The following is a 24,303-nucleotide window of genomic DNA, read 5'->3' as shown; positions in this document are numbered from 1 at the left end:
TATCGACCGAAATGGTGTGATATAATGAGTTTGGCGCTTAGGGCCTTTTTGTGAATAGCAAATATACAAGCAATGTATAAAGCAAATAGCTAAGTCATTTAGCTACCAGTAAACCACAAGAATTCTCATGATTTTGTTGAACTCTTGTTTTTATTGGAAAACTTTTACAGTCGAAGCTCGTTATAACGACAAAAGCTCTCTATAGCGACATTTTTCGATCCCATGAAAAATATTTCAATGTTATGTCTATTCTCTATAACGACTTTTCTCTATTGCAACGGTCCCTTGCGATGTCGTTATAACGCGCTTCGACTGTACATTGTCATATAAAATAATTTTTAACCTTTTATAAGCTTAGTATACTTTCAGATCGCATAGAAAAAATATATTAAATATCATATCCTTGAAAAAATTAGACATAAATGCTCTGACCTTTCGTAAGTGGATGGCGATAAAAACACCTGCCCGAACTTGCCCGATCGCAAGAATGGCTTATACGCAATATCCCTGTTTTTTTCAATATTTCCCTAAAAAAATCAAACAAAATATTATTTTTACCATCAAATTTTCACCAGACCTGCTTTATGTTAAATAATGAGATAATCATAGGTGATATATGGTATTTTAATTGTAAAATTACAACCAAAACTCAAAAAATTTAGGTTTTGAGCACATATTTAAAAAAAAAGTGCCTTTATTTCAAAAATAGTAGGCCTTGGAAATTTGACGTCTTCAGCAATTATTTTCAGCATGAAATAACGATCAACTTTGCCGAAGAAACCATACACCTAAACTGCCATTTGACCGAAATGGAATTTGAGTCATTTATGCAAATAACACTAAAAAATATGGCTTCATCTCAAAACATCGGCCTCATTGAAAGGATCATTTTCGCAGAAGACATCAAACGTCTATCTCTTCATTCCGAAGAACTACAGGTTGTTTCCGCGTTTTTTCGATTCTGCCCCAGTGTGGGCCGGTTTGCTAAAAACCATTGCAATATATTTTTTGCCATGCAGGTCAGGAGCTATGTATCTTAGTAGTATTGATTCACAGCTTATTTTTGTCCGAAAAATGATTTAAATAAATATTTTTGATTGAAATTTAGGCTTTTTTGCTCCTATACAGCTTTTCACGCAGCCATATAACTAAGTGGGATGATTCGATTTTGACGTTTCTTGCCTACAGTTTCTATGGTTTGGTCTGAGTAGGCTGTTATTAAAGATTGTTGAATATTTATCTTATTTAGGTTCTATATAATTCAATTTGCTTTACACTATTTTAGACACTCAAGCCCCATGTAACTGTCTGGCGAAAAAGATTTGAATCGTCAAACTAATTGAGACAACAACGAGCTTCTCCTATTTCCCACTCATATGCGTCCTTTTCTAGTTATTTATGAAGGCTAACAAAATCAAAAAATGATGATGATGATGATGAGGGGTTCAAAATTAGGTTTGGACTATTTATATGTGAATCGTCAGCTATTGCTTTCTAACGTTTGGACAGCACATTTGTCTTATCTAATTGGGCCTAATAAGAACATGGGCTTAAAGACACGGACACGTTAATACTTCCCGTGGGCATTTTGCTCTTTGAAGGAAGCACTACACTAGACAATGAACTAGCATGCAACACCCAGTGGCACAGTCGGAAAGCATTCCTTACGAACAGTTTTCCGGCATGGAACTGGAATCAAACCCGCACTCCTTAGTACGATGCGGCTAAATGCCTGATGACACTAATCGCACGGTTACGAAGCCCACAATGCTGTTGGAGCATTTACATAAATATTAGGAATTTATAAATTAACGCGAAGTTGATTGTTTTTTCTTATTATTTTATTGTATCTTAATTAAAGATACACTACGTACATACGAGCATATTCTTTCGAATAAGTCTAAACCGATGAACTAAATTGGCGAACTTATCCATTTTTATTGGCCTCAGGGAAAAACAGGTACGAAATAAACAATGAAAACTTTTGACTTTCCATGCCAACAAAAACGGCACAAAAAATTAACACGGCAGGATATTTACTAATGTAAACATCAAATTTGGTTCTAAACATGTGACGTCATTCCTATCGTATCATACACCATCCGGACCACTAGATCATTTTTTTTTGCACAAATTTGTTCAATGTGGATAGGAATGACGTCGTCAAATAAATGTCAGTTTTCGGAATATATCACCTTCTTAATATAGTACACCGTGGTCAACAAATATTTTTATTCATTACAATGCTTACTCGGATCCAACCATAAAAATTATTCAAAATTTATAGCATGCTAGTGTAAAAACTTGGATAGTAGCTTTACTGTAACTATAGTAGCACTACTAAGAGAAACTATGTTTAATTACAAAAGCAAGAACTTTCTTATATCAATCAAAAGCTATTATTTGTTCATGGTTTTGACTGGTATTTGCATGCGTCGTGAAGCTAGTACAACTATCAGTAGAGTATATTGGGGCAAAAGTTCAAGTGGAGTAAGAGATTTTTTTAAGGAGACATACTGTCCATACTCGATTGCTATGTGAGTATGGGCAGTATAGCTCAATTCTAAACAAATCTTTAAGATGTCATGGTGGTTTGAATGCTATTCAAGTAAGGGACTTTCACTTTTAATATTAAGGAAATCGATTGAGATTTGGAAAACCTATGGCTATTTGTTGTCTTAGACGAAAAAATTGTAATTTTTAGTCGAACTTTCATTGCATGAAACAAAATAAAAATAAAATCTTACTCGATTTTAATATGTAAGGGTGTAGCTTAGGCCTATCATAAGGATACTTTGATGTGTATTAGTTTTTGCATAAATGCTTGGAAATCATTTTTGGACCATAATGGGACAAAATTTCTACTCATATATTATCTCGCGTAAATAATTGCAAATTTCCTAAAATCTACACACCACCTTTATCTTTAGCAAAATATGCCTTATCATGTTATTTTTGGGTATATTACAAATAGCCCTATTTTTGGCAATTATTATTACTATAGTGTTTTGTGGATCTCATTTGTCGGATTAACTCATCCTAATGAGTCTGCTGGATGAGCTTCTCAGTTGTCTGTTTCAACTCCGTTGATTGGACATTGTGGTACAGCGATGTCGATGAGTGTAACTCGTTTCATCCTTTTGTCGTGGACTACAATGTCGGGGCGGTTGGCACGGATGAGGACGTCCGTTATGATCTCGCGATCCCAGTACAGCTTTATGCAACTATTTTCCAGAACCGGGTCAGGCAGGTATTTGTAGTAGGGCACAAAGCGGTCTACCAAGTTGTGCTTAAGTGCAAGCTATTGGTACACGATCTTGGCAACTTCGTTGTGACGCTCGATATAAGCTGATCCAGCTAGTACTGGACAGCTGGCAACGACATTCTCGATAATCTCCCCTACTGAATTGCACTTCCTACAGCGTTCCTCCTCGTCTTCGTGCAATATGTAATGCCGATAGTTTTTCGTCGCAATTACCCGGTCCTGGATGGCTACCATGAAACCTTCTGTTTCTGAGAAGAGGTCACCTCGCACCAGCCACGGGTTTAACGCCACCTTTTATCGATGTGCTCGAGCTCCAGTTAATGGAGGTGCGTTCTATGCAACCCCTTCTGCTTCCACATTGCGATCATCTCATCGATGGTTTTGATGTCACAGTTCAGCTGCTAATCCTCCTGCGCCAGAAGCAGGCTCTGAAACCGTGGTCAGCTTCGCATACAGTGCGGTAAATTTCGTAGCGATTCTGGCTTTCTACGAAATAAGCCCACAGCTGCTGGATCTGGGAGACACATAGTGCCTGGATATCGGTGACGCCTCTTTCTGCAACACGTCAATCCAAACTCCATCCGAATGTCGTAACTAGCTGCAACAATTGATGTAGCCTCTGCACTAATTCCGCAAATAGTTTCAGGTCGTCCATATAGAAGGTGTGGGTAACTTTTGTACTCTTTCTCCCATCTTTTTAGTTGGTAGCTACTGTTGCATTGGTGGAGTGCCTTGCTTAGGGGGTTCATGGTCAGGCAAAACGTCAGCCGGTAGGAATACCACAGCTTTGGTATCCGGTGCCGGGACATGGGGTCTGTCCCACGAAACTGCGTAACTGCTATGCCCATATGGAGCGCTAGCTCGTCTCGTAATTGCTGTCGGTCCCGGAGCAGTGGGTGCAGTTGAATCACGACTCTCACTCGCAATTGATGCATCCAGCCCAACAGAACCCCTTCTCGACGTATCGTTCAATCTTGTCCCCTCCTCTCCTATTTCCCTCTGCACTTCCGGCTTGATGTACTCCACTTCTGCAGCGGTGAGCATATTATGAGACATAATTGACATAATCCTCTTCCAGCCACTGGCCGCTCCCTCTATCCCCCGTCCCAGAACCAGTTCCAGTGGAGGCTCCCTCCTCGGGCGATCGCATTCTTCCGAACAAGATCTTAAAATTACGAAAAACATAATTTTGTAATTTTGAGAACTCTTTGAGACAACTCAAACGATTTGTATGATTTTTTCAGAGAAGCTTCTTACTACTTGACGTTGTATAGCCCATAACATTTTTTTTCGATGAATTGACTAAAAACAAAATGGCGGCCAAATAAATTTTGTATAGGAAATGTCGGTTCCCCAAGGAATATTGGAAAATCTTCAAAACCTGCCTGATAGTCAATATCCACATAAATTTTGAAAAGAAGTGTTTTTCAGAACTTATGGAAAAAAGGGTGCAAAAATAGCGGAAAATAAAAAACCTATGACGATTTGAATATTTTAGTAGAGAAAAAATGAAGCTGCCGGTAGAGGGGTTAATGAGATCTACAGCCCGATATTTTGTGTTTCAGCCAGCGAAAATTTCGTCCACACTAAATTCGAACTCTTACCCGAAGGTAGGGCAAAAGTTCGTTATAGTCAATCAATTTCAAAACTATTGTAACTAAAGATAGATAAATATATTGACACAACTTTGTTCAGCAAATTTGTAGCGAATATATTGAAAGTTCACTGGTATTTATTTCATTTCAAGGGTTAAAGTTTTTCTGTAAATATTGATTATTTCACTAAGGTCGAACTTTTGCCCCACTTTTCTCTACAGATATAAAAAAAAAAGTGCTACTAAGCCACACGTGATCCTATAGTGGCTCAAACAAAATTGAAAACAAACATGATTTTTCGTTTTCGTTTTCATATATTTACTACAAAATCAACATAAAATGTTTTCAGATGACGTAAAATCGCTGACATTATTATTCGATTTTATACTAATATTAAAACTCAAGCTGATCGACCCATAAAAAATTTCAATTTCAACCCGCAAAGATGCCCTTGCTTGCTATTCTGCAAACTTCATGTGCGTAATTGTAATTAGTAAACCACTTGTGTTTATGCATGTGAAAGAGTATTTTCAATGACGGTTGTTACTTAATTTATTTTCCTAGAACGGGAAATGTGATCTTCGTGAAAAGTACCATTGAGGTTAGCTGTGGAATAACGTATTTTCTTGTTCGCCAAGCAACGACCCGGCGAGTGGAAAAGTGTTACAGTCACCCCACAGTTATGGATCAGCTAAGGGTCATTTTTCATAACAATTTCAGATTGTAAAACATAGTGACGCTGTACAAAACAAAACTACCTCCCTGGAACTGCATAATAAAGTTGTTTTTGAGAATACACTTCAAAATACCCGATTATTTACGAAAAAGTGCCGATTTCGATAGAAATTTCAAACGATGTCCACCCCACAGATGTGGATCATTGGGAGAGAAGAATCCCTATTATGGATCAAATCGACTCATATTATGGATCAAAACACTATAACAGCAATTTATCTGCGAGGTAAACGAATGGTGTGCTAGTGAAAGCATACGTTTTGGCGTTTGTTTCGGAATCGTCTTATCTTTGATTCATAACTGTGGTACGGTTTTCAGTGCCCACAGTTATGAATCAACGCTTCTAGAAATACGGTTGACATTTTATTTCCTAAGGACGGCAAAAATATGCTCAAGCATATTATTATCGATTGCGACGCTGTACAGATTTATGGTTCACATATAGAAAATGTGTTCTGCGTAATTGCAACTCTATTTGATGAAATATTCCCGTTTTAATCCAACTCTGATCCATATCTGTGTGCTATCCATAACTGTGGGGTGACTGTACCGCAATTAAACTGTCTGAGGCCGTGCATGGCTTCATTATTACCAACATTAACTCCGTAAATTGAAAACACACTTCAGCGTTTAGAATCACGTTAACTTTTCTTTTTAGCAAGGGAGAATGATTTTAATTAGTGCATATTAAGAAGACACTTACTTGTACTAATAAAGCCGCAATTATCGTTGGAATACCGACGTTTTCGTTGGTTGTCGGGAGACGTCACTAAAGCACCGCACATTCTGTTGAAGCTGTAGCAGTGCGCCGATTTCCGAGCATAAGCCAATTGAATACTCTTGATATCAGCACAGAACAACAATGACGGTAATTAGGGCGTCCCCTCGATTGCTAGACTTGAGTAATTTGCGTAGTGGCTCCTTCTTGATTTCGGCGACCTCCTGGAGTTTCGTCATCATTCTGGGGCACCGGAAGCCACTTGTCGAGAAATTTTGGACGGAACAGGTAATTAAAAGTATTTCGAAATTGGCGACTCATCGAGCAGTACAAAATAAAGTTAATGGCAGAATTTATCAAGGCAAGCACGTCCATCAGGTCTCCTGGGGAAAGACATTACGAAAAAAAAATGAAATTTAATTATGCGGAATTTATTTTGCTTCTACGTTCCGGTAGGTAAATGGTTCAGCTTCGTGACGCTCGGCTTCGTTGATTAAGCATAGCAGATGTGAGCGACGCGCAAAAAATAATGCCTCCATAAATGATTGGATTGAGGGTGACAATAATGGATGCACAAAGCATACGTCAGAATGTCAACAAAAATGTTTGCCGTTTAATTTATTCAAAATTGGATAAAATTGGATTAAATTGGACAGCAAACATATGAAATAGTCAAAAACAAACAAATCTGATTTAAACCCAACAAATTTCACCCTATTTATTAATTATATAATAAGCATCTTCCATGAATTACGATACGTTCTTAAAAGAGAATGGTTTAAGAAAACGTGAAAGTTATTACACAACTTTTAGAGCTTCTGTACAATAACTGTGACATGGGGGATGGGTATAAACTGGACTCAAAAAGCCGTAGCGGTAAACGGGCAGCTGTTCAGCCGATTCTATTACACTACCCCGAATGCCACTACCCCGAACGCCACTACCCCGAACGCCATTACCCCGAAAGCCATTACCCCGAATGGGTCACTACCCCGAACGCCATTACCCCGAATGCATAACATTTTGAGACTTATTCTGGTTAGAGAGTGGGGAGATATAATGGTACCAAAGATGGTTAGATGGAAAAAAAGATAACCGACTCCGGTCTTTTCTAGGCGACACGAAAAGCGCAGCTCTGGTGAGTCAAAAGCCAACTAAAACTCAACGTTCTCCTAGTGGCCACCAGATGCCGAAGTGTTCGTTCATGACATTTACGCTTAAAAAAAGATATACAGCTCACGAGGGATTGTTCGATATTCCCAAGTACCTCTGAATACCATAAAAATTAAGAAAAATAAAAAGAAACCAGCACAGGAGTGATTTTTATGCATTACACAAATTTTGTGTTGGTCCAGAAGAGCCAGATTTTGTATGGGTCGTACGCAATTCTGTGTATTTTTCTTTTAAGCGTGTTTGTTTTGATTTCTTCCTCTTGCTCATCGTTTTTCAATTGCACAATGATTTGCATTGAGCCGAAAATAAAGTTAACATAACAGATTATAACAGATGGCATTAGTGTTACTTGAATAGTGTGTCGTCGACAAAATATATGGAAAAATGAAGAGTCGGTCATCTTATTCCTTTCAACCATCTTTGATGGTACTATTGTTTATGAGTATTTAACGAGTTTGACTCAATAATGTATTTTTCAAATATTATAAGATATAAAAGCAGCTAATCTTTCAGCATAATTTTTAAATTCTAAGTTTTGTTTGGATTTGTCCTTCAATTATGGTGAGATTCAAACAGCCACATTGCAATGCTCTGGAGAACAGCCTATTTCGAAAAGAAGGGTGAATTTATTATGAAAAGGATAGCTATAATATGCACAAAATTAGGATGTAGTAAAGTCTTTTATTGGACATCGGTACCCACTTCCTTTACTCATTTTTTGTAGGTGTCGGGCTACTAGCACTAAGATCTTTTTGAAGATTTTGTTTCGTAAACAATGGTAATGGAAGATCATCCTGAGTCGCTGCAAGTGTTGTTCTATGGAACCCGCTTAAAGACCAACCTGATAGACAACCGTTCCGCTATAGCAAGGAAACGTTAATATACTTGTACAGATTAGAAAAACGGCGACCTTTGATTGCCGCAACAGTAAAAACTTTCGTTGATTCGTGGGATCATTCATTTGAATTTTGATGAGATAACCACAAAAACAATATATTTTTTTACTCAAAACAATGAAGAAATGACAATGGCAGAAAAGTGGTGAGCAAATTTATAAGAGACCTGTCTGTTTTAATACAAGAAGATAAAATAAAAGGAAAAGCTCTGATTAGAATTATAGCAGGATTCACTTTAGTGAATGTCTTCAGGAAAATCTGTTCTATATAGAAATATTAGTGACAAGCTCATCCAACGCAAACTTGAAAGAACAGCCTATTTAAGAAAGAAGGGCAAATTTCTGGTGAAATGATTGCAGCTATGACGTGAATGATCACTGTAACAACGTGATGCATAACCTATATTCACGAGAAAGGAAAATATTTGTTTAAAACCAAAATTGAATTATGAGCTCCACCAAGAAGTCCAAATATCGATGATCATGCAGCTGTTCAGCAAGACTATATTGGCTATGGGTGTCATTTCTTCTGGTGGCAGATCTTATGCATTGAACATTTCCTTGACGTATATGGGCATAGAGACACATGTACAAGAATGGTAAATTGACAAGGAAAGCTCTCAGTCAATAAAAGGCTTATTTTATTAAAAGCCCATTCAAAAATTTCGTAACGCTGAAGGGGGCAAAACATGTTGTGTGTGGTTGTCCTCAAAATGTTACAGCCCAAACACAATATGTAGAATTTCCATACAAAGAATGACACGAGGGGGTGGTAGGTGTCAAAATTTGCAATTTTTGGCGTTATGAAATTTGGGAATGAACCCTTTAACTGCGAATGTGCACACTCAGCTGATAAAAAGGCATTGTCTCAGAAAAAATGAGAAGAAGATAGTTGCCAACAAGATATTTCGAAAGAATAGCAGACATATAAGAGAAGGGAAAACATATGATGAACATTTTACCGACAAATTTTACGCGCCATCAATTACCAGTTTTCATTAGAGACGCATTTTTGCCCGCAAAACAAGATACTTCATTGTACCTCATACTATTCGGGGTAATGGCTCATTCGGGGTAGTGGCGTTCGGGGTAATGACCCATTCGGGGTAATGGCTTTCGGGGTAGTGGTGTTCGGGGTAATGGCGTTCGGGGTAATGGGATGGAGCCGTTCAGCCAGACCAAATTGAGAGTCGCAGGGTAAAATCCTGGCGGTGAAGAATCTTTTCGAGATGGTAATTTTCTCGATTTCTCAGAGCATAGGATACCATCCTCCTTGCCATACGATATACGAATGCAGAATTGGTCAATTGGCAAAGAAAGCTATCAGTTAATAACTTTAGGAGTGCTCATAAGAGCACTAAGCTGAGAAGCAAGCATATACTGGCCGTAATCTGACATAAGCGCTATTTTTATTTCCAGCACACCTTTCATTATCAAAAACATGCAATAGAGCAGGTTTGGGAATTTATCCTCTCGAATGATTGGAAAGCTTTTTTTTAAATTGCATGTTGCATAATTTCCACATATTGTTTCTGCAAATATATCGTAAAATATTTCAATATGAACGGCGCTTACATCTCTTATTTTCGGCATACTGCTTTTCTAGGCGTTTTAGTTGTTATGGATCACCCACTATTAGGGTTAATTGCATTTTGAGTATATGCAAATCAGTATTTGGAAGGTGACCCGTAAAATGTTAATGTGAAAATGTAAGAAATGTAAAGTCAGATGTAAAAATATTTTACAATATTGGCCCCAAAATGCTGCCTTGAGGAACACCAACTTTTATAGGAAGTCTGTCAGACTTAGAGTTCTGATAATTAACCTGAAATGTAGGATTTGACAGATGACTTTGAATTATTATACATTGTACATTCTCGTATAAAAGTTTGGGTTTACCCCCTTAAAAGCATACTAAAGTGTTTTGTCCATTCTTCTTCTTCTGCTTGCATTAACGTCCTCACTGGGACAGAGCCTGCTTCTCAGCTTAGTGTTCAATGAGCACTTCCACAGTTATTAACTGAGAGCTTTCTTTGCCAAAGTTGCCTTTTTCGCATTCGTATATCTTATGGCAGGTACGATGATACTCTATGCCCAGGGAAGTCAAGAAAATTTCCATTACGAAAAGATCCTTGACCGACCGGGAATCGAACCCAGATACCTTCAGCATGGCTTTGCTTTGTAGCCGTGGACTCTAACCACTCGGCTAAGGAAGGTGTTTTGTCCATATCTCTGTGATTACACGTCCAATTAAAACTCTCTATGGCGTATTCGAAAGGCAAAGAGTTATTCTTACTTTGTAGGAATTTTTCCAAAAACATTTTTTGAATTTTGTATACTATTTTTTTACTTAAAGTTGTGACATTTTTCAAAAAACACACTGAAAAAACAAGGCTAATTTCCTCTGCATTGGATCGATAAAAATTTTACATCAATGTGTCATAAATCGTTATCTTATATGCTTTGAGGATCTCTCAAGAAATTTTGGCGGAAAAATCTGTAAACTATTCAAAATCAATCAAACAGTCATTCATCATGAAAATCTTTGTGTTCACCCCTCGGTATGCATACGTATGGTGTATCGTGTAAAAGTTTGGGTTCACCTAAACTCACTTAGAACACGAAAATTATGTGTAATATCATATCAATCAAGTACGCACCATTAATTGCGTTTGAAAATGCTATGAACTATTTAAATCGGTTGAAAAATGGCAGAGATATTGACAAAATGGTTTGCTTGCGGCTCACGTGACCCAAACTTTTGCACGATGACTTTAATGATGTTTCATTTATTTTGAATAGTTTTCAGATTTTCCAGTCAAAATTTCTTGAGGGATCCTCAAAGTATATAAGGTAATGATTTTTGACACATTGATTTCATTTTTTTGTCGATCCATTCACTTATTTAGTCAACATCTAAACAGATAACACTGAATCAACAATTTCACGCCACAATACTCGGTTCGTGGCCGCATCTCTCCATCCTCGGTTATGCCCCACGCTCACCAAGTCGATACGCACTTGATCTACCCAGCTAGCTCGCTGCGCTTCACGCCTTCTTGTACCAACCGGATACGAAGCAAATACCATCTTTGCAGGGTTACTGTCTGGCATTCTTGCAACATGCCCTGCCCATCGTATCCTTTCTGGATACGACCTGCTTTGACCACCTTCTGGATACTGGGTTCGCCGTAGAGTTGGGCGAGCTCGTGGTTCATCCTTCTCCACCATCGTTTTCCTGCACACCGCCAAACATCGTCCTTCGCACCCAACGTTCGAAGACTCCAAATGCTTGCAAGTCCTCCTCGAGCATCGTCCACGATTGTCCGACATTTCCCCGAATGATTTTTCCCCGAATGCACTGTTTCTCCGAAAGGTTTTTCTAAACACATTATCTTATTTTTGAATTATCAGCGTAATGGACTGAATTCAGTAACAAAGATAATCGCTACAAATTTATGATTCTCTTAGATCTTCTTCTTCTTCTTCTTCTTGGCATTAACGTCCCAACTATAACAGAGCCGGTTACTCAACGTTGTGTTCTAAGATTACTTCCGCAGTTATTAACTAAGAGCTTTCTTTGCCTTAGTTGTCATTTTCGCATTCGTATATCGTGTGGCGAGTACGATGATACTCTATGCCCAGAGAAGACAAGGAAATTTCTATTACGAAAAGATCCTGGACCGACTGGGAATCGAACCCAGGCACCTTCAACATGGCTTTGCTTTGTTGCCGCGGACGCTAACCACTAAGCTAATAAAGGCCCCTCTAGGTGCCTCTTCTCTTAGGTGCCATCCAGAAATTACGTAACGTTATAGGGGTAGAAAGGAGTAGTCTGAAGCGTTACGGCTCATACAAAACTTATATTTCTTTCATGCAAAAAGCGTTACGGAGGGAGGGAGGTGGTTTGGAAATTGCCAATTTTAGCGTTACGTTATAAATAGACGCTGCATTATGAAAGATTTAAAAAAAAAATTAACAGACGAGATATTTCGATTGCAAATCGATGGCCGATTTTATTAGAAGGTCTGCTTTTAAAAAAATGATGATAAAAATTAAGTTCAGTATTTAAATTCTATTATAGTAAGAATCGTTATAAAAATGTATAAGGTGGGTTTTGAAAGATTATCCAGAAGGTGAACAAATATGAACCATTAGGCCGTTTGTTCGTACTCAATTAATCTAAATTACATCTGACTAAACGGGCAACGGCAAAATTATGAAATAAACTGTGATTGATTGAAAACTTTGTGCAGGATTCAAAGACGTTACCAAAAAGAGACATATTGATCTTTACTGCACAAGAAATTTAAAATAAAAATGAGTCAATAATTTCTTACGGAGGCATCTGACAGATTAGCACATCGCCGTTTCGAGGCTATTATTCGATCATTACTTCCGCGTTAGTAGTTTGTGTTCCATAAAACATAGGAACATGTTCAGATTTTTTCTGTTACAATAATTTGATATCGTAAAGGTTGCGTGTTCTCAATTATATAAATATCCCTTCTTTAGAACATAGATTGTTCTTCCTTATTTTACTACTCCAATAATAATTGTTGATAATTTTAAAGCAAGGCTCTTCTTCTTTTAATTGTAAGCAGTTCTTTAAAGCTTTGCTGTGTTAATATTGTTCTGCTTACAGCTTCTACTATTATCAACAGGTATTTTTCCTTCTTTAATAAGAAAGCTGTTATTCACAGCTACTGAAACTTTAACCAGATTTTTTTTGTGGTAATTATATGCTATCCTCTCAAATGTTTATTGTAAATTAAAATATTACAGATTCTAACGTTTTTATCCAACATTTTCAATGCTTCCGATCTACTCTTGATAAAGATTTTTGATTGAATAGGCATTTTTTTTCTATTTAAGTGGTGATGATTTGCATTTTGTGTATTCATTATTAACATGCTCACTTTATTTGATGTTTACGGTTGTTAGTTTTAAGTCATTTCCGACAAAATTGTATGTAATGTAGACATAAAAATATATTTATTTTGAAAACTGATATTGATTGTCAGAAAATGAATAAAGAAGTATGGGTTGTGTCTTTTATATTTTTAGCTAGAAATAAAACTCAAGTTTAATTATTTAGGGAAAAATATATTAGATTCCATCTTAAGCCTACCGTAAAAAGCTCAATGGGCTTATTGTGGTTACAGTCCTCTCTATTCAGTATTACGAAAGAATAATCGCTTGACTTACCTAATTGACATAAGGTATAAAAACGTTTGGCCGAAAAATGTACCTCTGTAAAAATTGCGAAACACATTGACGGAACAGCCGAACATTAAGAGAAGGGAAAATTCAAATTGAAATATTATCAGCTAAGTGCCAATAATTACTGAAAAAGTATAAATTTGAAGAAAAGCCCAAAATTCTAAGAAGGCAAAACTCAGCCAAACGTCCATTCTCCCAAATGTCCATAAGCCAAATAACCATAGGCCAAACATACCGCTTATAATGAAACTGCCTATCATGTATTTGCTTTTTCATATCAGGCTATCACATGAACAATTTCTCAGTTGTTTTGAGTTTAATGCACGCAATATTTTTTTCGGGGATATGGTACATTCGGGAAAACGTCATTCGGGGAAATTGAATTCGGGGAAATGGTTTTCGGGGAAAGGTAGGACAATCTCGTCCACGTTTCATGCCCGTAGAGGACTACCGGCTTTATGGGCGTAGTACATGGTACATTTGGTGCGGGTGTGAATCTTTTTTTTTTTTTTTGACCGCAGCTTATTGTGGAGGCCATAGTAGGCCCGATTTCCACTGATGATGCGCCTCCGTATTTCACGGCTAACGTTATTGTCAACCGTCAGCAAGGATCCAAGGTAGACGAACTCGTCGACCACCTCGAACGTATCCCCGTCTATCGTTACACTGCTACCTAGATGAGCCATGTCGCGCTCAGCTTTACCTACTAGCATGTACGCATTCACCACCAGTCCAACTTTTGCTGCCTAGCGCTTCAGGCGGGCGTACAGGTCTGTAACCTTTTCAAATGTTCGGCCGCAATGTCCATATCATCCGCGAAGCAAACAAATTGACTGGATCTCGTGGATCTGGTGAATGGCATCCTTAACCTCTTTCAAAGTGGGGGCTGGTTGGTTTCCATCCTCCGCAGTACTAGCGAAGGCATTTCCTCCGTTGTCTCGTCCTTCATTGCCTTGCTCTCAGCGCCATTCAGGTGCTCGTCGAAAGGCTGTTTCCACCTTTCGACCACCTCACGCTCGTCCGTCAAAATGCTCCCGTTTTTATCCCAACACATCTCGGCTCACGCCACAAAGCCTTTGCGGGATACGTTGAGCTTCTGATAGAACTTACGTGTTTCTTGAGACCGGCACAGCTGTTCCATCTCCTCGCACTCCGTCTCCTCCAGGCGAAGTTTTTTCTCCCGGTCTGCTGTTGCCGTTTACGTCTAGGGCAATTCGCCTAATGTTGAACGGCTAAAACCCTTGCCTATTGTTGAACAGTCCGTGTATTCCTTATGGCGTGTTCAACAATTAGCGAGCATTTTTTCGTTCAACAATTGGCGAATTACCCTATAACGCTCCACGTTCTGCTGGGTAAGGACTGTTCATTTTATAAAGTGGACACCTTGTGCATGCTGTATCTTTTAAATTTATCAATAAAATTTCAATCGGTTTTCTGTACATCGTTTGACTAGTATTGTACAATGTTGTGATAATGGAATATTCACAAAAATAATTAAATTGCACCCGAATATGGAACAACGTTTAGAACGGTCGATTTTTGGAGGTTATCAAAATCAATGATTGTTAGAAAATGGTCGGAATATTCGACAATCTATATTTTTATTTAAATAAAACGCTTGTTCTTCGAAATCAACATCAATCAGAAGCCTGATGGAAAAAAATCAAGTTATTTTTGGAGCAACTATTTTACAGATATAATAAAATCATGTCCCTAGATATTTTTAGAGAAACAATTTTAAACTTGAAGGGAACTGAAATGAGTAGAATTATTTTAGCTTAATGAACGTCCTAACGGAAGTGCTAATATGGTATTAATATTAAAAATAACTTACGCCTTCGTAGAGTTACTTATGTAGTCCCCACGTCACATATAAAGCACAATAGAAAAACAAATGCTTCATTTTTTGAAGACCTTTCAAAGCACAATGATAATCATCAAAATTGGCAACACTGCTGTAATAAAATCGATTTTGTTTTCGACATATTATTTTCATAATATGTTATTCTGAGATTACCAATTGAAATAATTGGAGAAAAACGTTTACAATTTGCTGTAGATCGTTAAATATGCGTACATGGTTTTAAAAGTATGAGACTTTTAAGTAAAACGTCCATAAAGAGTAAAATTTATACTTAAGACTGCGGTTTAAACTCACGATTTAGCTCTCGTTTATACAAATATAGTTTCTTTAGTAATCTCGTCTTTAGTCTTTAGTAAACTAGTTTCGAACATGTATTTTACTTTTCTCCTTTGCTGGGAATGAAAGGAAAGTGTATCAGCAAATTTGGGCGTGAATTGATAGATCACTAATGTTACCAAATGTCAGTGAATGGTGGAATATAATTTTTTTTAAAGCAACATCTTTAGTAGAATAGAAAAGAATACAAACATATAATTTGTTCATAAAAATGAGGATTTTGGTTTTGCGAAAAATAATGTATAAATTTGACAATCAGATATTTTTTAAGTTTTTGGAAAAACTATTTAGCTTTTCAACCAAAAGCATTTTCTCAGATCTTATATTCCCATAGCATTGTAGAATAATAGTTGAACGATGCACAGAAAACCGATTACGATTTTATCAATTAATAAAAAAGATATAGCATAAACAAAGTGTCCACTTTATGAATAGAACAGTCCTTACCATGCTGCAGCATTACCGCCCGCGCTGCATTCTATTCCTCCAGAATAGAAAAATGTTTGACTTCAAGCAAAAAATTAGTATACAAAATTCAAAAACTGTTTTTGGAAAATTAGCAATTAGTTAGTATAAATTTGTTTTCTTTTTTCATGGCCGGAATTGGCTCCTGAGGTTTTTTTATTTTTATTTTTATGATAATTTTCAAAAGGGCTTTGAGCCAGGGTTCAATCGAGAAATTTTATTTTCAAAATTGTTGTTTCGTGATTGGAAAATACGTTTTTACAACACTCATCGTAATTATCCAACTCGGCAAGCCTTGTTGGATAAATGTATGAAGAGTGCTGTAAAAATCATCATTCGCATCTTGTTGCGTAATAGTAGTTTTTGCAATTTCTCATCGTAATAGGCTGTTTTTCATCACGCCAATCTGTCATGAAACGGCCTACTTTCCTGCACTGAAGTATGCAGTGCGGGAATAGTCATTACGCAACTGAAACCAGTGCTTGCTGATCATTACGAAACGCTTTCTCATCACGCAACTGTTTTGAGTTGCGTAATGAATCATAACACAACAATTTTTCAGAAAATGTAAAATAATGGTGAATGCTTTCCGATATAATTTCTGATACCCTCATGTGGTCTTCTACGAAATTGCAAAAAATGTTGTACGTAACTCGTTGCAGAACTCGATTTTTACATCACTCGTCGTAACTATCCTACTCGGCAAGCCTCGTAGGATAAATTTACGACTCGTGCTGTAAAAATCATCATTCTGCAACTTGTTCCGTAAACTACTATTACGTAACAAGTTGCAGAGAGATGATATTTACCGCACGAGTCGTACATATATCCAACGAGGCTTGTCGTAATATAATAACGATAAGTACTGTAAAAATTGAGTTCTGCAATGAGTTGCGTACAGTCTTTTTTTGCAATTTCGTAGAAGATCACTTGTGGGTACCAGAAACCATATAGGAATGCATCCACCATTATTTTCCAATTTCTAAAAAAATGTTGTGTATTGATTTATTACGCAACTCAAAACAGTTGCATAATGAGGAAAGCGTTACGTAATGAATAATTACAGCACTAATTTCAGTTGTGTAATGTCTATTACCACATTGCATAATTCAGTGCAGGAAAGTAGGCCGTTTCATGACAAATTGACGTGATGAAAAACAGCCTATTAAGATGAGATATTGCAAACACACTTAGTTGTGGGTGTTCCTATAGTTGCAGAATAGACACTGCCAATCGGCGTTTTAGCTTGTTGATACACGGAATAGTTGAAAAGAGCGTCCAAATTGCTTTAAAACTGATGGAATATCACTAAAATTGCTAAAACTTTACTTACTTGTACCAATAGTTGCGGTAAAGTGTTCCTATAGTGGAGGGTCCCATAAGAAAACAACGGATACCGCAACTATAGGAACACAAATTAAAAATATACCGCAACTAAAGGAACAGTGTACCAATAGTGGAGGTATTATTTTTCACTGACATGCCGTGGATTACTGCGATGAAATCATTTTTCTCAATAAGTCAATGGTCTTTACTTCCCGTTACAACATTAACATGTACCTTAATTGCACTTCTTGAATTTAGGCGGTTAAATGAAGTTAAATCGTGCCTAGTACCTCCACTATTGGTACATCTACCCTAAACAAAATATGGTTGATAAAGAAACGTGTATCAATTTTATTTTAAGCACGACTGTTTTACCGATATGATTCAAAAAGCTACGTCCACTAGTTTAGGATCCCCCCTCCCTCTCGCCATACATTGTCACAAACTTGTGAAACTTCACTCCCCTTGCTACGTCATGTATGAACGACTCATTGACTCAAACAATCAAGCAGTATCAATTGCAAAATAATTTATGCACAAAATGAAAATGAAAGCCAGCCGACTGTTCGAATTGAAACTCAAATAATGAATAATTGCCTGCCTTTGAACACAAAACGTTAAATAAAGTTCAGCGTCACTGAATGCGTAACCGGAAGCACTTTACTCGCACGAAGCCAAAACCATTTACCGGAGTATGTATATGTATCACTGTGTCATTTGCCTTCCGACACTGACCTAGTTTCAAATAGCAGTTGTAAAAAAAGTCCTTTCCTAACAGTGCACTTAGCAGCCCCAGGATGCCTTGTGGGAATTCTGTTATGAGAAACAGAAGCAGCACAGCCAACAGCATCCGAGTTGTGCGATCTGTTTGCTTTTCCTTATCCATGTTTTTGGAGCTTTTCTTTTGCTGCACGTCAACGACTCGTCCGTCCACAATTTGTTTCATGCCTTTCGAGTTTCCGGTTAGTTGCTTCCGTCGACGTTTTGCTTCCAGCAAGGCAGCAATTAAACGAAGGCTCAGTATCGTCAACGCTATACACGGAATCAATTTTATCACTACGCTATAAATCCAGAAATTTACATTCAGCAATGCTGGGTTATTTTCGGCCAGTTCCGAGGGTGACGTCCGGTAGAGAGTGATATTCCGAGCTGAACCATTTGTGGTCAATTTGTAGGGATTACCGTCACTTCCGAGTTGTTCAACATGTGGTTTTATGCTGAATGACAGGTACAGTGGAATGCCCACCATGGGACATACTATGTAGGAACTTGTGATTGCTAATAATGTGTTGGCCATCCCACACCATATGCGATTTTTCTGCGGATATGCTACTGCAATGTAACGCCACACGGCCAAAGTCACCGTCAACCAGATTGAGATGGTATGACAAATCTGTGCAAATATTGAGTGAAACATGACATACCAACTCCAACTGTAGGTCAGCCTTTCCTCTCTGGAAAATTGCATATATGGACTCATGTAAATTGCGTAAGGCATATAGTCTAGCATTACAAGTAGATCGGCGATGGCCAAACCAGTGAGAATAGCATTTGTGGGTGAACGCATTTCTCGCCTTGTTAGCACTACGATGTTCAGGGTGTTTGCAATGCTTCCGAATATGCACACTAGAAGACACACGATTCCGTGGATGTTGGAGTAGCTGTGGACGAGAACAAATAAATGCATGCTGTAGCAAACAAATTACACAAGAGAATGGGTATAATAAATCATGTGTTACGGAATCACAGTCCTAGGCAAGTTTAATATTAACGTTTAGAAAGCTACCGAGTACTAGCTGCAAACATAATATAGAGTTAATTGATTTTCATTGTACACGTTTAAGCGAAAATGCAGAAGTTATGAAACGGGTTTGTTGTCGGGTGAACTCAATTAGGAATGGGTTTGAGTCAAAAATGATTAACGAGGTTTTGTACGATTTTCCAACACTAGTGTATACTTAATAAAAGCGTTTTTTCTCCACACCGCTCATTCGATTTTAGATCAAATTCTGAGTGTCCTCCCAAAATTGGAGCTCATTTGGATGAAAACTGAGACTGCACAAGCCCTTAAAAGTTTATATGGGAATTACTATGAGTAAAGCAACCAATTCATTCAATCGGTCATAGTGTTTTCGCATGTGCTCTTGGGGATTAGAGCTACGTTGATACTGTGAGATACATTCATCAGCTACAACTTTGTCGAAGACCGTTTTCAAATCGGACGCCTCAGTAATTAGTTATTGATTTATATCCAGTCACAAATTCTTTAGCAGTGCTCATTTAGCTTCTGAACAGGCAACATTGCTTCACCTGGCGCGAAAGATAGCACGCACAAATCATGGCTACTATGTTTTACTGCATATATCCAGTGATGCCTGCAGAACAGCCCAATAATTATAGCCAAAGTTTTACAACTCATTCAAAAATCAATAACTAATTACTGGGGCGTCTGATTTAAAAACGGTCTTCAGCATCTAGCAGAGCTTGAATAAAATAGGTGCTTCTGGTTTGAAGGTTGGAAGACTAATGAATATTTATTTGAAATAACAAACTTAGGTTTCTAAGGTTAATGGCGTTGCTAAGGATCTGATTGCGTAGCTAACATAAGTCGCGGGTTACTACACATCACTCCTCCCTAATCTGCGACGCCTATAAAATGGCAAAACTTCTGCTGGTTTGGTGTAGCCAGCGATTTGGTGAATCCATCTGCCGGTTGGCTCGAAGTGGGCGTGTAGCCAAGTTTGACCACGCCGTTCTCCAAACTCTCGTGCACGAAATGATAGCGGATGCTAACATGCTTCGTCCTGGGATTATAGGATCCGTTGCCTGCGATGCTGATTGCTGACTGGTTGTCGCAGAACATCGGAACCGGTCCAACGTTGGTGAATTCCGACCGAAGATTGCTCCACCACATGGCTTCTTGAATGCTCCGGGAGAGCGCCATATACTCCGCCTCGCATGACGAAAGTGCTACAGTCGGCTGTTTCTTCACATTCCAGGCTATGGCAGCACCCTGCATCGTAAAGACGTAGCCGGTTGTCGATCTGCGGCTATCTGGATCTCCTCCCCAATCGGCATCGCTATATCCGACCAGTTGTCCATTCTCGTCCCTCTTGTACTGTAATTTCTTCGTAGCCGTGCCCTTCAGGTATCGGATGATACGCTTAACAGCTTCCCAATGCTGCCTGCCAGGGTTCGATGAAAATTGGCTTACCGCATTCACAGCAAACGCAATGTCGGGTCGAGTTGTCTGGGCCACGAACGACAAACATCCTACTGCTTCTTTGTACGGCACATCTCTCATCTCCATTTTCTCTCTTTCAGTCTTCGGGGCCATCGACTTTTCCAGTCTACCGCTCGGATCCGCCGGAGCTGCTACCGGATTCGCATTCGTCATTCCAAAACGACGAACGATCTCCTCAATATACGCCTGTTGGTCCAACGAAAGCTTGCCTTCACGTCGATCCCGCTGGATCCGAATGCCAAGGCAGTGTGTGGCCTCACCCAGGTCCTTCATTTTAAATCGCTGCATCAAAAAATCCTTCAGCCTCTTCTACAATCGTCGGTCGTTTGTGAATATCAACAGGTCGTCTACGTATATCGTCACGAAAAGCATTTTCTCTCCATCCAGCATCCAGTACAGGCAGGTGTCTACCCGCGATCTTTGCAGGCCGAATTCTCGCAGCACCTCGTCCAGGTTCGCATTCCATACTCGGCTCGATTGCTTCAGACCGTATAAAGCCTTGTTCAGCTTGCAGACCTTGCCATTTGGAACCGCGAATCCTTCAGGCTAGACCATGAAAATCTGCTCGTCACCCAGCTCGCCTTGCAGGAATGCGGTAACCACGTCCATCTGGTCCACATCTAAGTCGAACTTCGTTGCCACCGCCATCAGGTAACGAATGGTCGAATACCGTACTACGGGGGCGTAGACTTCCTCGTAGTCCACTCCAGGCTTCTGGGAACACCCCTTCACGACAAGCCGCGCTTTATATCGCTCCAGGCTTCCATCAGGTCCTCGCTTGATAGCAAAAACCCACTTGTTTCGGATGGCTTTGCGTCCCTCTGGCAGATTCGATAACGTCCAGGTCTGGTTTTCGCTCAATGACGCCATCTCTTGCTTCATCGCCGCGATCCAGCAATCACGATCAGGTCGCCGCATGACCTCGTCGTAGCTCTGTGGAACGTCCTCCACAAGCATCGATGGAGCAGATGGCTGGGGGGGAATAACTTCGCCAGAAAACGTACCGTAAGTTACAAAATCATCATACTTGCCTGGACAAATGCGCTCCCGACCGCTGCGCCTCAACCCTTGTTGACTTTCTTCAACTGGTCTTAATTGTTGCGGTGGGAGCGCGTGGTCGCTGCAGGCGTCTTCAAAATCATCGCCAGACGTCTCCAGCGTGTTGTTGATTGCTGCACCTTCCTCCTCATCATCGGAATTGTTGGCGTTCACATCTAGACATTCAACGGGCACAATGGTCTCTTCAGTATACAGCTCCATGAATTGCACCGGTCGAACCGCTTGAGGACTCTCGGTTCGGGAAACCTGCCCGTCCTCGTTAACCGCTTCCACGTCACGACTGATCTCGAACTTGTGGTTCTCCGGGAGGTAAACCCGGAATCCCTTCGTGTCCTCGCAATAGCCTACGAAAACGCCCTTCACCGCCTTCGGATCGAACTTCCTACGCTTTACCTTGGGAACATGGACCATCAAACTCGTACCGAAAACCTTCAGGTGCCGCAAATCGGGCCTCTTGCCAGTCCACAGTTCTTCCGGTGTCTTGTTCCCAATGGACCTGGCCGGTGATCGGTTCACCAGGTATGCTGCCGTCGAAATTGCCTCCGCCCAGAATTCTTTCTGCATGCGCGCATCGTTCAGCAGACATCTAGCCTTCTCCACAAGGGTTCTATTCATCCTCTCTGCCGTGCCGTTCTGTTCCGGAGTGTATGGACACGACCTCTGATGACGGATGCCATCTTTCTCCAGTGTCTTCCGGAATTCCTCGTTCATGTACTCACGCCCATTGTCTGTCCTGAGGATTTTTAGCTTTTTACCTGTTTGCCGCTCCGCCTTCGCTCGAAACAACTTGAACGCCGCCAGGGCTTCACTTTTTGCCTTCAGGAAGTAAACGGCCACTCTCTTGCTTGCATCATCGAGAAACGTCACAAAATATCGACTGCCACCCATGGAAGGAATCTCCACTGGTCCGCAGAGATCGGAATGCACCAGCTCTAGCAGTTCTGATGCGCTGGTTTCGCTCTTGGGAAATGGTCTTCGTGATTGTTTCCCTTCCAGACACACCGTGCAATCCTTCACCTTCTCGCCTTGAAAATCCACGCCATCGGACACATTCTTGAGCTGCTTCAGACTTGAATCGTTCAGGTGGCCCATCCTCCGATGCCACAACTGAATTCCATTCGCCAGAAACGTTCGCTTCGTCTGATTCAAACGGTACAGGCCGCCTTCTTCCTTGCCGGAAACGACCAGCTCACCGTCCTCATTCAGCACTTCACATTTGTCCGCAGTGAATTTCATGGTATGGCCTCTCTTGCAGATCGAACTTACCGACAACAGGTTAGTTGCCAAATTGGGAATTTTCAGCACTCCGTGAACATCGATCGTACCATCCGGAATCTGCAACGCAACTGTTCCTCTAGACATGGCCTCCATGCTGCCATTGTTCGCGGTCCCCACCGCGTGCTGCAGTGCTGTTTCGTCCATGAAAACCTGGTTCGGTCTGGCCATGTGACACGTCGCTCCTGAATCAAAGTACCAGGCGTCTGCTTGAACATCGCCGATCGCAAAAATACTGCAGAGCCCGTTCGACTTCGATTTCGTCTTGCTGACCAACTTGTCCGGACATTTCGACGCAAAATGGCCTGGCTTGCCACAGTTGAAGCACGTCTTCTCGGGTTTCTTCTTGGCTTGCCCCTTGAATTTGGTCGAATTCATGCCTCGCGTGTACAGTGCACCTTCATCGTTGCTGTTCGTTGGTCCCCTCTCGAACTTCACATCTTGAAGAATTTTCGCTTTCACCGCATCCGAGGTCAGATTTGCTCCGGAGGCCTCCAGTCCCATAATCATGGGCTCGTAATGTTCTGGTAGCCCCATCAGCAGCAACGCCACCAGCCACGAGTCGTCCACCTTGAACCCAATCGAAGCAAGCTTGTGGGTGGTGCTCATCAGCTCGTTGACGTATTCCTCCACGCTTGAGCTACTCACCAACCGGATGGACGTCAACTTCCGGAGTAGGCCGATTTTCCGTGTCAACCCGGTGTCTTGAAATGCTGTACCGAGTTTCCTCCATGCTTCCGCTGCATCCGCCGCGTCCTGGACGAGGCTATAATTATAGCTCTCCAGACTGAGACAGATTGTCGCCAGCGCACGCATCTTGACATCAGCAGCTACAACTTCACCTTCCGCCGGTTCGATGGCACACCAGCTTCCCTCTCGAATCAATATCATCCGCATCGCGAATGCCCAGGTGGAGTAATTTTCGCGTCCCTTCAACTTCTCTATGGCCGGCATCGCCACGGACCCCGTCGTAACTCGAACGCTTCCTGCTTCAGGTCGACTGCCGTTTCCGCCGCCAGCTTGAGATCCGGAACTTGCTCCTGTTGGTGGTGCCATCTTGAATTTTTGAATTCTTCTTCCGGTTACCGGCTGGGCCAATAACCTCTAGCAGAGCTTGAATAAAATAGGTG

The 24,303-nt window shown here is 40.2% G+C and overlaps 1 protein-coding gene across 6 annotated transcripts in view; it reads right to left on the bottom strand.

Annotated features, from left to right (window-relative positions):
• Positions 1–24,303, bottom strand: part of LOC5567691 (sex peptide receptor) — a 112,694-nt gene that overhangs the window by 4,237 nt on the left and 84,154 nt on the right. For all 6 annotated transcript variants that reach the window (XM_001651802.3, XM_021844109.1, XM_021844110.1 and 3 more), the window contains 2 exons: positions 18,331–19,256; positions 6,299–6,696 (listed from right to left, as the gene is read on the bottom strand). In XM_001651802.3, the coding sequence (XP_001651852.3) occupies positions 6,488–6,696; positions 18,331–19,256 (1,135 nt within the window). In that variant the 3' untranslated portion in view covers positions 6,299–6,487. The remainder of the gene's footprint in view (positions 1–6,298; positions 6,697–18,330; positions 19,257–24,303) is intronic.

This window comes from Aedes aegypti, chromosome 2 (assembly GCF_002204515.2).
Source record: "Aedes aegypti strain LVP_AGWG chromosome 2, AaegL5.0 Primary Assembly, whole genome shotgun sequence".
NCBI classification, from domain to species: Eukaryota; Metazoa; Arthropoda; class Insecta; order Diptera; family Culicidae; genus Aedes; species Aedes aegypti.
The sequence above is the reverse complement of the archived record's forward strand: the minus strand, read 5'-3'. Positions and strand labels throughout refer to the sequence as shown.